Here is a 14715-nt window from a genome sequence, read left to right as displayed (position 1 = left end):
TAACTTGATGATGTTTTACTGACGGTGGATTTCTGTTAGCCTATGCATATTTTCTGCTCAGGTGAAGGAAAAGTGGATTTGATGGATAATGATTCATCCGTATCCTCATAGAAGAAACTACTTTGTAATCATAATAGCTTCCATATGGATGGCAATATAATGAAGGACAGCAATATAATGAATAAGTTAAATGCATGAGTCAACCTTTTTTTGATAGAAATGCATGAATTAACCTTACAGTAATCCATATTTTTCACAGGTTCGAGAGTTGGCGGCTTGGCGTATATCTGATTCACTTCTTAAATGATACGAAAAATATTCTGATTTATGCATGTTTATGTAAACATTTCCAACAAAAAAAATCCATAAAGGGCAGGAAAATGTCAAGAATTAACTGAAACAACATGAAGTAAGAGAAATAAGGATCTCTCAAATAAGATTACAGTAAGGCATAAGAAGAAAAGATGCACCACTTGAGTGCAATGCAATTATTTCATATAATCAGGACTTGCAGAAATAGTCATGGCTGTGGCGCGATGTGAATTGCACATGAGCATGCATGAGAAATTGAGTATAGCTAAGGTTACAATATATCAATTGATAGGTAAACATATACTAACAAAGTTTTTTAAAAAAAAGGTGCTAAAGCCTGAATGTACAAAAGATGAAGTTAGGAACATCACATTGTGGCCAAATAATGCTCTTAATAAGAAGAGTGTGTGAGGACTCGTGTATGCGTGTGTTTAGTCCTATATTAGTTATTCGCCGAGAAGATATTGGGTACTTATATAGGACTAAGAAACTCGAAAAAATATCTTCTGGCTAGCATTTTTAAGTGAGATCTTGGGTTGTGACAAATGATATCAAAAGCGAACTTGGTCCATAGCCTATGTGGACTATGGGACATTGCAGCACGAGTTCATGAAGGCTGATCACAGGCCGATTATGGTGCTTGTAATTAGATTTGAATGGATTTGAATCTTTAACCCGACGAGAACGTCAAGGCTTGAACGGAGGAAGTATGTGAGGACTCGTGCAAGCATGTACTTAGTCCATACCGGTAATTCACCGAGAAGATCTTGAGTACTTATATAGGACTAAAAAAAACTCAAAAAATATCTTCCGACCGCCTTTTTGAGTGAGGTCCTAAGTTGTGACAGAGTGGTCTTTAGGCTGAAGGGTCTCAAAAGATAGAAACATAAAAATGTTTGATATTGTAGCAGTAAAAAGGGATGTTAAAACACTTTCCAGCCTTGATCCTGGATAAAAGCCTAATGGTACAATATTCCATGAGCTGACTCCAAATCGATAACAAGACTTGTTAATGTTTTTGTCTATGCACCATGAACGGCTTGCATTGCAGAAATAAAACACATCTCAATAAACATCCAGCTACCGATAATAGATAAATATTCCAAACTTCAGAAATAAAATGGTATAAGATTATTAGAGATACGAAATACCTTTGTCATGATTATACATAATACATAATACATCTAGTTCATTAATTTGTAGAATCTGAAACTATAATTATATATGTAATTAAGTGCAGTGGAGAGAGAGCATATGAGGGTCATTATATATTTTTAGGAAGAAAAAAAATCTAGTCCCATTTACTGCGATATTATGATGCCTCATCACTCTTGTTATTTTTTTAAAAAAAATGGAAAATAAATATTTTCCAATCAATGTTCCTCTCAATCCTTTATCCCAGCATCTCTATCGTTCCAATTATTCGATGGAGCTAGTACGCATGTTATGTCCTCTAGCATACTTTTTTTTGTTTCATCAGTGTCTTATTGGTGATTGGAATGTCTTTAAAAATATTCATTTTTAAAAAAAAAACTTTATGGCTGGTGGTTATAAAGATAAACATGAGGTAAAGAAATTAAGAAATAAGGAACCATCATGAGATTAAATTAAGATGGCCGGGTAGTATAAAGCATCAATAAAAATAAAATAGTTCAATATTTACTTCACATGATTATTAGAATTTTATACCTTCGAATTTTTCAAAAGTAAATTGAAAGAAAACAAAATATTTTTTCTTGAAAAAAAATGAAAGAAAATAAAGTTCTCCAAAACTTTTGATGATATATTAGAAGAAAAGAAAATATTTTTCTTAAATTTAATTGAAAGTATTATTTGAGACTCGATAAGCTTACGCAATCGTGTATTATTTATTTTTCTCAATGCAATACATTATGTATTGACCTTATTATTTCTTTTATCTTTTGGAGTCAATTTATGATAAATTTCCTTCCATTCGAAAATAAAGTTCCATACTCCAAATCCTATGATCTTCTTTCAACCCATGTTGGAGTTAAAATGAATTAATATTATAGCTTTGTATTTTATCTATAGGATCAAGGCCACTACTAAGCTACTTTTGTTCTTTTAATAGTTTTTATATTCACTAGGAATACTTATATGCTCCAAGAGTTTTGGTTTCACTCAATATTTCTCAAAAAATCTAATGCTACTACAAAGTATAATTTAAAAGCAAGTCATTCATTAAAAAAATAAGGAAGATTTATGGAAAGGTAATTGTTGTAAGATCTAAATATTTGATGTTATATTACAAGAATATGGTGATTAGTAAATTTTATTACTTTATAAAAATAGAAAGGTCAATGCAAAAACTATTAGAGGAATCATGCTAGTGAAATCATATATATGGAGCAATAAAGCACATTACTTTTGCACGAGTATTTTGTAAACACAAAGTTGGACAATGACATATTTTTATGTGTTTTACACAAAAGAACATCATTTATGAAATGAAATGATGACCCTTCTCCATTGAGATAGAGAGTTTTTACCGTCACCGATAATTCTTGGCTCATACTTTGCAAGGCATTTCTTAATCATCTCCTTCACAAAGTGCATGGTGGCATGGCCGATCGATCTCCTTTTGTTTCGCTAGCATATTGATTTCGTTACTAGCTGTGGTCATCGCCACCTTCAGCAATCTTATTAATGTTGGTTGTTCTTGTGCCATTTAGAATGATGATATAAGTAGTCTTGATATACTTTTCTATGGTAAACATGTTGATTAGATTTCTCTTGTGTGGATGTCACTGTTTATGGTCATGCTTTCCCTTTTAGTTTTGTCAGGGAGGAGGGTGGTGAAGGGGAGATGCCTTTTGTTCTCTTGGTGGGCGAGGGGATACTTTGATGTTTTTTTTTTTTGCTTGCTTTTTTCCCCTTTCTTTTGGTCTTGTATCATTTCATCTTTAATAAAACTGATGGTTATATGTTATCACCTTTTCTCAAAAAAATAATTTGTCAATATTGATTTTCTTAGAACGGTATATAGCTCATGTGGGATCAGTAACATAATACATAAGATTTGGTTGAATATTAAGTTGCCATCTGAAAGAATTTTTTATGTGCATCAAACTTGGACTCTCCAAATCATTTTTCTCTCAAATCACCAAAATCAGCGCCACAGAAAAAGTTGAGCCAGCTTTATCTGTTTCTAATAGCAGGCTCATTCAAACTTACCATGTTAGAAAAATCAACGCAATCTCAAATAACCTAAAACTAAGGATGGCGACCGGGTCGGATGAGATCAGATATGGATCAGATTGAAAACAGGATAGATAAAAAATCTGTCAATTTGAATTTAATCTATTTATTAATGGATCAAAAATGGATATCGGTGGCTACATGCGAAGAAAAGGCGAATTATTCTTTCACATGAAAGATACAACTCTTACTCATCAAAAACTTAATCCAAATCTCAATCTACAGTAGGTTGAAACAAGTTGGATAGATTAAATGATTAGTATCAGCATCCATATATACCAAAAACTCAATTTAGCTCACATTTATGCTGATAAACTGAAATGAAGCAGTAGAATCCCACATGAGAAACAAATCTCATCTACATGCAACGAATCAACAATAAATACTGCCCCTAGTTGCTGTCGGGTGCTTCACACATTTTGAAGCTCCATCGTACAAAACTGAGCATGCTTACAAGCAATCTGAAACTCTGATATGAAAGAAAGATATGCAGAAAACTTCAAAAGGAAAAAAAAAAAAAAAAAAAGAACGCAGGGCGGAGACATCCGGGTTTGGACGTAACTCTCAGCGGGGGGCCGGCGTGAGGGAAGAACAGAAACCATCGTCCTCTAAATCAAAAAGTTTAGAGGTGTGTGGAATCGCCTTTAGGTGCGGTGAGCAGAGAAATCACGGGATGCTTGGGTTTCCTCTCTCTCTCTCTCTCTCTCTCTCTCTCTCTCTCGCTTTCTCTCTCCAATTTATTCTCACCACTCTCTCTCTTTCCCTCTCTATCCTTCGTCTTCTATCTCCGCTGCCATAAATAAGGCTTGCTTATGACCTCATCCAGTAGCAAAAAAAAAAGAAAAAAGGAAGGACCTCTCTCTTTCTCTTTCCTTCCGTAATCTTCTTAAGTGACTGCCCCATTGAACCGGGAGAACCGCAGCAGTACGTTGCTTTCTTTCCTTTTGGAATAACGGATACGGGCTTGCATGAAGACATCATTGCCCTCCGCTCCCTCAAAGTCTCTTCCTCTCCCGTTTCCTACGTTTTTTCTTTTTCTTCAGATATACTTCTCTTTTTATTTACGTTGCATGGAGGGGACCTTAAAATTTGGATTGTTGCGAGGCTGTGCAAATGGACAGAGATCGAGGAGGACGAGGTTTTCTTGTGTCTCAGTTGAATCATATGGAATCAGCTTACATGTTCTGGTGGTCAGACTACAAGCCAAAAAGAAGACGCCAAATTCTGCCTTGTGTCTGGCAATATTAACCAACATCCTACTTTGGCAAAGCTATGGTTTGATCTACTAATATCTTTTTAGGCTGGATTAGCTGTAGGATAACTTGGGGATAAGTGATGGAATAAAAAGCTATTCATGAGCCAAAGAGCTTAACTTTTTTACCATATGAATTTATTCAGGTTAACAAGGGTTAAACCTCTTTAATCTGATACAACTTTATATACCTAGGATCAAGTAATTTATCCCATGAAAATAAGAAAAAACAATAGATTATTTCTTCTATTTAATAATTTATTCTTTTTTAACCATTCATTCCAGCTAAATAACATCTCTGGATGCTCTGCAATATTTGCATGATTGGTATACTCCAATCAAATAACATTTAAATTTAACCTATAAGTAGCAGCACTTAGAAAGAGATGTTGGGAAATAGAAATAGAGCCATTCCGCCTTTCCTTATTATAAAACTAAATGCAATCGAGGGGTGGTAATTTATTATCTGATCTCCCAATCTGACCCGCAACAAATCCGCTTTAAATAATTTAGGAATGATATAAATAAATTCTGATTATAATTAGTTTTTCACTGCATATAATTGGTGCAATTTTTGAAAAACCTAAATCACCCTTCTGCTTAGGTTGCTTCACTAGGCAACAAGACTTACTTAACCCAGTTAAATTGATTTGACCAATTTATTGAATGGGTTATGTTGATCAGATTGGGTTATCTGTTTATAAAAAGATTGGATTTAGGTTTGGAATTTTAACTTATTTAATAAACAGATCCAATTTGGGTTAATATTTTATTTTTAAAATAAACCTCGTATCCAATCTGACCTAACTCAATTGCCACATCTAATGCAACCTTAGCTTCAACCACTAACAAACTTTACAAAAGAAGCTAGATAACATTTCCAACACTTCGACTAGAATTTGAGAGCAGCCAAGCATCCATTTTCGTGAGTTCATAAGCTAGGAGTTTTAGCCTATATAGTTGCTCTTAATTCATGGGTTAAATAGTTTCAAATTTTTTCATCAATTTAAGCATAAAACCAAGTTAAATCAACGGAGATGATACACCATGATAAAGAATTAGATCATGTCATTCAAGATAGTAAGATTGTACATGGAAAACTTACATTTGTTAACTAGAGCTTGATTTTATAAATATCAGTTTACACTAAAGGTTTGTTTGGTTAAAGTATATCAGATTATGGAGTAATCTGATGATTCTTGAAAATCATTTATCTAAAAAAATGACTGCAGAGAAAAGTAAATTTTACCATGTTTGGTTGGTGGAAGAATTACTCAAAAAAATAGCATTGGAAAAAAATCACTAGATTTAGTTGGAGGTAATCTTATATAAAAATATTACCAAATTTCCAACAATGCTCTTAAATAAACAATTCATATAATAATATTTTTTTTCTCAGTCCATTTGTTGGCATTGTCAATAGTGGCTATTTCGAAAACTGAAATATATTTACATTAGTTAATAAATATTTTTAAATTAATTATACATATATTAGAAAATATATTTCTTATTAGAATAAATTTTAGTATATTTTGGTATATAAATAAATATATTAACTATTAGTAAATCCTATATTAGAGTTATTGATAATTAATAAATAAATGCCAATTATTTATTAATAATTACTATTTATTAATAAATGTATTAATATATTATTAATTGATATATTCATAATATATTAATAAAATACTAATATAATATACATTAATATATCTGTTATTAATTATATTAACATAATTAATATAATATTAATACAATATAAGTGAGGTTATTTTTGTCAAGAAATGATATTTTTATATTACCGCCACTCGATAAATCAGCATGAGAAAATAAATATCATCTTCTGGTGGTATTTGTTTTATCTTCTCTTTCAGAAAAAAATAAATATAAAGCCTATCATTTATTTTACCATCATTTCATCCACTTTTCGTACCAAATATAGAATCTGATATGGGATTTATCTTCCTATACCAACCAAAACAGACCTTTGAATTTGAAAACACATTTAGAATTTTAAGAAGAAAAATCCAAAGGATGATGGTTTTTAATGAAACTTTTAAAATAATGGTATTTCCTATAAAATTGGTGTCTATCATTGACTTAGGACATCCATTTCCCAACACTACACATGCAAGGGGCTTCTATCTTTAAACTTTCCAACCTAGTTGCTGGTTCATCTTATGTTCCCTTGACTCCACATACCACACACGACGAAAAAAATCCTACATACTCCTCCACATGATCATGACTCAGCTATATTAATTACCTTTCTATAGTATGGACCACTCCCCAATCTGGAACTAGCTATCTTCTCACTCTATGGATCTTTATTTTCTCATCTATCTTCTTGCACTCCTTTGAATGGAATAATAGCTATCTTATCTACTCCTATGGCTTGAGTTCATGAGCTCCCAAAATAAAAATACCATATTGACCACAATGAGAGTACACTTGTAGAAGGGATGGAAGTGCAGTAAATTTACCAAAGTTCATTCATAGCATGACAGCAACTTAAAAGAGAGAAGCTGATAATAATAAACTAATCAACGTGCAGTGCATGTTCATGCAAAGGAGAGGCAACAAGTACAATAAAAATAAAAGATCAACTGTCTACATTTATGTTTAATTTTATTATCCTTCTTTACTCTCCAGTTCTTGGCACTGCTTCAGATCTGTATACACTGAAATATATCTAATCCTGAATTTATGAAGAATTAAAAGAGAATCTCTTCTCTCACGCAGAAAGCCCATGCTCTTTTTTATCTGATGACTGGTGCCAAAGCAGGTTAACTGCCCCATGATGACACAGTAAAAAGTACTCAGAGCTCACGCTTTCTCTTATGCCTCCTTTTCTCCTCCTTCAGGCCGTTACTCGAGTTCCCAAGAGTTAATTCCCGAAGAACCATAGCAGAGCGCAGCAGACTATATATAAACCCACATATTCTCTGCAGTAGACCAAATACTGAGTGCAAACCGTGAGCAGAAAAGATATAGCCTCCATGTTTCTAAGTTTTTTACAAAGATGTTATCTAAAGATGAAAAAAACGTAGCAAAATGTTATAATCCACAGAAATAGCCATTATTACAATTAACCAAGCTAACAAGAACAAGAAAAAATAGGAAATGTTAGAGACTGTAAATGAGCAAGCTCTTCGATATATCTGCAGCTTGATCTCTAGGCTGCTTATATACATCAGGTTCGAATATTGGCTTGCTCGCCGAAATGAATTAGCTCGGTTTCAGAATTAGTTTATTTATGTGTGCCATCATTCGAGCTTATATGACTAAGATGAGTCTGAATAATCCAAAGATTGATTTAGGTTAGGTCGCAAAGAGTTTAGGTGATTAGCTGGTATAAATCTCTATAACATAACAAGTGATAGAAATATAGGATGCTTTATATCACTGGTATTATATTAATCTTCATTCACACTATACTTATGAAATAGGTGTGAAAGTGGATCGGATAATATCCATCCAGATCCATTTTCGTATTCGAAACCATCCGGATATGACTGAAAATTTGAGCATCCAACTAATATTCATATCTACATTCATATCCGTCAAAGAAAAATAGATATGAATATGAATAGATGGCCATCCAATCTGTATCTAAATTTTTGATTCTATTTGTAACCCTATTTAATTTTATATATCATTCAGAAACTTTTAAAAAAAATAAAGAACAATGTAAACATATTATTAATTTAATTTATCATCAACTTAGTAATATCTTTGATTATGTGGTCCGATTTATATCCGTATTTATATCTATATTTTTTATATCTAATTTATATCTGTATCTATTTAAAATTACCATAGATATAAATTTTTATATTCGACTAATATTTGTATCTACGTTTGTATTCATCAAATAAAATAGTATAGATATAAATATATTAGTATTCCATTTATATCCTATTCATTTTAGCATGTAAAAAATATTAAAAGAGTCAAATTTTAAATAATTATCAGTATAAATAATTAATTAGGGGAAAAAAGTTACCAGTGTAAATTCTACAGGGTCATTTTGGGACTTTCCATGGTGCAATAATAACTAGTGACAGAAGGCAGTGTAGATAGACAGCCACACGTCTACCTCCACAGCAGGACGTTCAAAACGCCCTTTCCTTCCTATTCTCTCTCTTTCTCTCTCTTATTGCCTTCCCTCTGCTTCTTCTTCTTCTTTCTCTCTCTTATTGCCTTCCCTCTGCTTCTTCTTCTTCTTCTTCTTCTTCTTCTTCTCTCGTGAGCTCTCCTCCTTAGAAACAGGGGTAGAACAGAGCACAAGATGCTCTCCCGGGTTAACGGCATCGTCTGGATGGAGGACGGCGTCGGCGCAGGAGGCGACGACGAGGACGCCGCCTCCTGGCCGCGGCCCAACCCCGGTCGAGCCGACGGCGCCGCCGAGAACAAGGACGAGGTGGGCCTCGCCGGCTTCAAGTCCTTGCTCGACGACGACTGGTACATCGGCGGCGGGGCCGCCAGCACCGACCCCGGCCCATCCACCCATGAGGGCTTCGATGGCCTCCCGACCCATCATGACCTCAAAGGCGTCGCCTTTTCTTCGAACGCCTCGCCGGCGGAGGCTCTGCTTCTCCCTCCCGTGGAATCCTCCTCCTGTTCCCCCTCCTCTGTCTTCCACCTCGACCCCTCCCTGCCCTTCTTCCCGCCAAAGTCCGCCCTCTCCTCTCTTCTCAGCTCGGTTTGCTCGAATCCTTTGGACGCCGCGTTTGATCTTGGCAGCGACGCGCCGGGGTTTCTCCCGGTGTCGAGTTCCCCTGTTCTGGCGAGCAGGGCAGGCGCCGGAGGGGTGCTGGGATTCGCCGGATTGGGGCCCGGAGGGCAGATGGGTTGCCCCGATCTGAGCTCCGGCGCCCAGTTCCCAGGCGGCGCTCGAATGCTGCTGCCACCCGAGAATTGCTCGGGTTCAAGCTCCGGTGCCGCTTTCAACCCTTTCGAAAGCTTCGAGAACGCTCCATTCCTCAGCCGGAGCAAGACGTTGAGGCCTCTGGAGATATTCCCTCCGGTGGGAGCGCAGCCAACTCTATTCCAGAAGCGGGCAGCGGCTCTGCGCCAGAATTCGGTCGTGGCTGGGCAGAAAGGTGGCAGCTTGGCATTCTGGGGGTCGGAAGGAGGGGGGCTCGGAAGCCATGGGAGGAGTGGAGTGGAGGAGGAACATGAGAAGAATAGGAAGGGGAGTGAGGAGGATGAGATGGATGAGGCGAGCTTCGATGCCTCGGGTTTGAATTATGATACAGATGATGCTGCGGGGGAGAATGTGAAGGGTGATGAGAACGCTAAGAGTGGTGGTGGTGGTGGTGGTGGTGGTGGTAGCAATTCGAATGCCAACAGCATGGTGATGGGCGGCGGAGACCAGAAGGGGAAGAAGAAGGGGATGCCAGCGAAGAATCTGATGGCCGAGAGGCGGAGGAGGAAAAAGCTCAATGACCGGCTTTACATGCTCAGATCTGTAGTTCCAAAGATCAGCAAGGTAAAAGTTCATGCTTTCCATTAACTTTACATGGTTGCTTTTTTTGAAAGTAATGGTGTATTATTGATTAGTGTGCAAAAAGTTCGTACAAGAAGTAGGAAAAAAAAAACATTTGTGCTTATAGAAGTGATGACTTTGATCTGCAGTTAATGAGATTGCTTGGTTATACTTTTTTCTTCTTTTTGATGATTAGCAGTTTGTGTTACTGAAATTGTCTAGTGAGACCATATCAGCCTAGTAAACAATGCTATTTAGAAGATGTAGCTGGCTAGAAGTCATGATTTGGTGAATTCATTGCTTAAATTTTACCATTGTGTAAATATTTTGATATGTTATCATTATGGTCTTGTGATTGTTACTTGTGTCTGCCATCACTTGTGAGCATGCATCATCCTTGTTTGGTTATATATTCTTTCTTATCTGCAATTATTTGACACCCTCTTCTTCTCTGCATGCATAGTTTCGCAGCCGTGGCCAACTACGTTGTTGCAGGTTCCTTCCCTTTACCATTTTATCATTTGATTATGGTATTCTTTTTTTGTATCTTGATAATGGTGTTGAACAGCACTAACTTTGCTTAGTTGATTATTTTTGTTGGAAATGATTTAATGGATGTGTTCTATTGGGTAGATTTTTCTGAATCTCTATCTGACAATGTGGGGAACTCATTAGTCACCTTATATAGTAACACTCCTACATGGCTGTTAATAATCCAATATCTTGCTTCTTCTTTATATCCAAATGACTGATGGAGTTACTAAAATATAACCCTTTATGGCCACCCTCTCCCTTTGTGTTCGCCTTACCGGTGGCCAGAACTAGTTCTTGCATGCGGCCAAGAACTGTCGGTTCGATTAGTTAGCATCTCTTCTCTAAAGGCTTACCCTTGTTGGAGTTGCAGGGTTTACATCCTGCATGTTGCTCACAAAAGGGGGGGGGGGGGAGAGAGAGAGGTGGTCTTGTATGCAGAAAGTTACTCCTATGCACAAGGCTGAATGTGTTTGTTTATATGCAAATCACTATGTACTTGCATACATGTTTACATTTAGAAGAAGTCTTAAGATATCCAAATGGCATCTATAACAACTCTTTAATAGCTTTTCAGAGTGATGTTTTGATCCTAAAGATTTTTTTTTCCTTGAGAATTTTTGCTAAAGACTATGTATGTCTCATTGAATCTTAGTATTTAACGACTCGTGTCAATAGATGGACAGGGCTTCAATTCTAGGCGATGCGATTGATTACTTGAAGGAACTATTGCAGAAGATCAATGATCTTCACAATGAACTTGAGTCGGCACCTTCCAGTTCTTCATTGCCTTCTGCAGCTACTGCAAGCTTTCATCCTGTGACGCCTACACTTCCAACCCTACCATGCCGTGTGAAGGAGGAGCTCTGCCCAAGTTCATTACCAAGCCCAAACAGTCAGCCGGCTAGGGTTAGTCTATCAATTTAAGCTCATTTGCTAATATGTAGCTCTTTCTTTTTTAAGAATATATATATATATATATATATATATATATATATATATATATATATATAGTCAACCTGCAAGGGTTAAACTTTAGCATGGATTGAAAGATACTTATGTCAAAAAATGATGGTAATTTATGGCTATTGTCATATGGCCAACCAACCCTTGCATCATCGACGGATGCTTAGGTTGAAGTCAGGGTAAGGGAAGGCCGAGCCGTCAACATCCATATGTTTAGTGCCCGTAGACCTGGTCTCTTGCTATCCACAATGAGGGCACTTGATGGTCTTGGGCTGGACATTCAACAGGCAGTCATCAGCTGTTTCAATGGGTTTGCCCTAGATGTTTTCCGAGCTGAGGTAAGCTTGTGTCTCATCCCTTGTTATTACAGTGCAAAGGGTGTTGATCTTCCTCTCTAATCTTCACCATCTTGGTTCTTGTCACCTTAGCTAAGCTTAGCCTCATTTTGTTTTTTGTTGAAAACAATTAGCTAAATATGCTTACTTGGCTTGTTTGTCAGCAATGCAAGGATGGCCCCGGTGTTCTGCCAGAAGAAATCAAGGCAGTGCTCTTGCACTCTGCAGGCTTCCAAAGTACGATGTAGCGTGCCATCATAGATGAGTTCCAATTGCACTGATGGCTGTTCATCCTTATGAGGAGCTGGAAGGCTTCACTGATTCTGTGTAGTAATCAATGCTTTCAAGCCAAATATAAACAGTTCGACCATTCCTTGTGTCTGTAAAATGTGGGGATGATGCCTAGTAGGGCCAATTCCTTGAAGCTGGCTTGGCAGCAAGGAAATACTTTCTCGCTCTTTTTCCATTTTAGAACAAAACTTCTCAGTTGAATTATCAAATGGTATGATATGTGGTTATGTTCTTCATTTAATCTTTTAAGTTGTAAACATGTGCTTCACAATTTAGCATGAGAGTAAGCAGCTCGTCATTTTTTTAATTCGGGATCCTTACAAGTGTTTTCCTTGATATTCTAGTTATCGATCTTTTATCGAAAATAAAATGGTGGCTTCATGGATTCTGTTATGCGCTTAAACTGGTTAGTACGACTTCACAAGAGAGAGCAGGCCATATCTCCTGTGTTTCTTGTTGCTTTTACGCTTCTACTTAACCATTACTCCATGCACCATATGGAAAAGGAAGTTTCATTCCATCTGGAAATCTTTTTTAACTTCAGACATTGCTTGCATGATTGGATCAGTTTTTTTTCCATCTGAAAACCAACCTGAATGGGAGGAAAATGGTTTTATGTGTCTGATTCTTGCTTTCTGCCATGCCTTCTCCGGTGTGGAGTCTTAATAAATGCTATTGCGTTAGAGCTTCTGTAGCTTGGCAGTCGTGGATCTGATGTCCCATATTCTTGTTTTAATGATCAATGGCGCCCTCATTAAATTCTTTCACTGAACTCATGTGTTCGTATGCTCTTCTTCGTTGTCTTATCTGCTCTGTCCTGCTGATGATATATAGACTGTTAACGATGACAGCTGACAAGATTCTCCTACCCCATCACCATCCTTCGCCAACGGGCATGTCGACCTCTCTGAGATTCTCCATTGTTACTGCCAGTCAGTGATCTCGCAGTGCCATCATGATCATCCAATGAGATATCTCCTCTTTCATCAAGATATGGTCTAAGTTTCAGTATCTAACACAGCATGATTACTATGAGGCAGAAACTAATGATGATATTAAATTTGCATGCTATGTGATTCTCTTCCTGCACCCGGAGATAATTCTTATGGAGTTGCATTGCATCCAGGTCTCTGAACTGAGAGAGAGACAAAGAACTCTAGATTGTTATCAAAATCAAATATTGTGGATATTGATTTTGAGGTGGACAAGTGATCATGATCTAATTTTATGTGTAAAATATGTTGCACTTTTGTTTGCAGGACCGCATGGTATCATTTTTCTTTATGTCAGCTTTCCATTTGATCTCGTGTCCTCATGCAATAAGATACATTCTGGGGAACCAAAAGCTAATAACTAAATTGAAACAAAGGAAGAAGGTAATCATCTCGATCATGCAACATTTTATGGGCTACGTGTGTTGTGTCTTGTCAACTTGTCCATCTCTTTAAATCATTTGAAGTGAGAGAATTTATCTTTTGAGTTGACTAAGTTGTGGGACAAAGTTTCTCCAGACTCCCACATCCTTGCGCTGGCTTTTATTACTTCTCTCTTATTAATTGTGGATTACCAAACCCTTTAACAGAATCTTTACTATTGTGCTTGATTCAAATTTATTATTGTGGAATACTATAAACAATGATATTACACATCTTTCGATTGATACATGTTCCTCCAAAGCTTTTAAGTAACCCTCACCAGTGATAATATTTTATCTATTTGGCCTTTTTGCCCTTGGATGCATTCAGAATAGAAGTTATACAATAGAATAAGTTAATGAACTTAATTATGAGTAATTTCCTTGCAGAGCATGTTTTTGACTGGTTCTAGGATCAAGATTATTTTTTTTATTATTATATTAATGCAGTCATTTGCACAATTGGACACTTTCTGACGCAAACCTATTGGAGCACCAGAGCTCTGTCCTAGTCCAGACTTTATTTCTTAACATTATTATAGTGGGTGGGGTTGGGTCAAGATTCTTTTGGGGTGTTTGTTTTTCTTTAATCAAAGAATTGCAGTTGTACTTATGTCTGACTCGATTTGATTTTGATGTCCAATCAATTTGACATGAGCACTTGCATGGGGATTCCGGAAGGCACCCTGCTAAAGCTGAAAGATAGGTCCCCTTTTTCATCCATTTTTTTTTTCATCAAAAAATTGAAGGGGAAGGGAGAACCAGCCCACCTGCATAGCAGCCCTACGACTGGACTCCTCTTCCACCAAAAAATATTCGATACAGGTCGTAAGTTTCACATGCCTTCTCCGACCCGTGGGCTCATCCCACTGGGCTCACCGTCTCATGTGGGGTATGTCATCCC

General features: G+C 36.8%; 1 protein-coding gene across 1 annotated transcript; it reads left to right on the top strand.

The window, feature by feature from the left end:
• The first annotated feature begins 8921 nt into the window (after positions 1–8921).
• ICE1 (basic helix-loop-helix (bHLH) DNA-binding superfamily protein) lies at positions 8922–12704 on the top strand. The gene is made up of 4 exons (XM_039133436.3): positions 8922–10277; positions 11484–11714; positions 11939–12109; positions 12271–12704. The coding sequence occupies exons 1-4, from the start codon at positions 9075–9077 to the stop codon at positions 12352–12354; spliced, it is 1689 nt and encodes a 562-aa protein (XP_038989364.2). The 5' UTR covers positions 8922–9074; the 3' UTR covers positions 12355–12704.
• Positions 12705–14715: the final 2011 nt, after the last annotated feature.

The sequence above is a fragment of the Phoenix dactylifera genome, chromosome 4, assembly GCF_051530095.1.
Source record: "Phoenix dactylifera cultivar Ajwa chromosome 4, Ajwa_hap1_PhDact_Kaust_v1.1, whole genome shotgun sequence".
Lineage (NCBI taxonomy): Eukaryota > Viridiplantae > Streptophyta > Magnoliopsida > Arecales > Arecaceae > Phoenix > Phoenix dactylifera.
The sequence above is the reverse complement of the archived record's forward strand: the minus strand, read 5'-3'. Positions and strand labels throughout refer to the sequence as shown.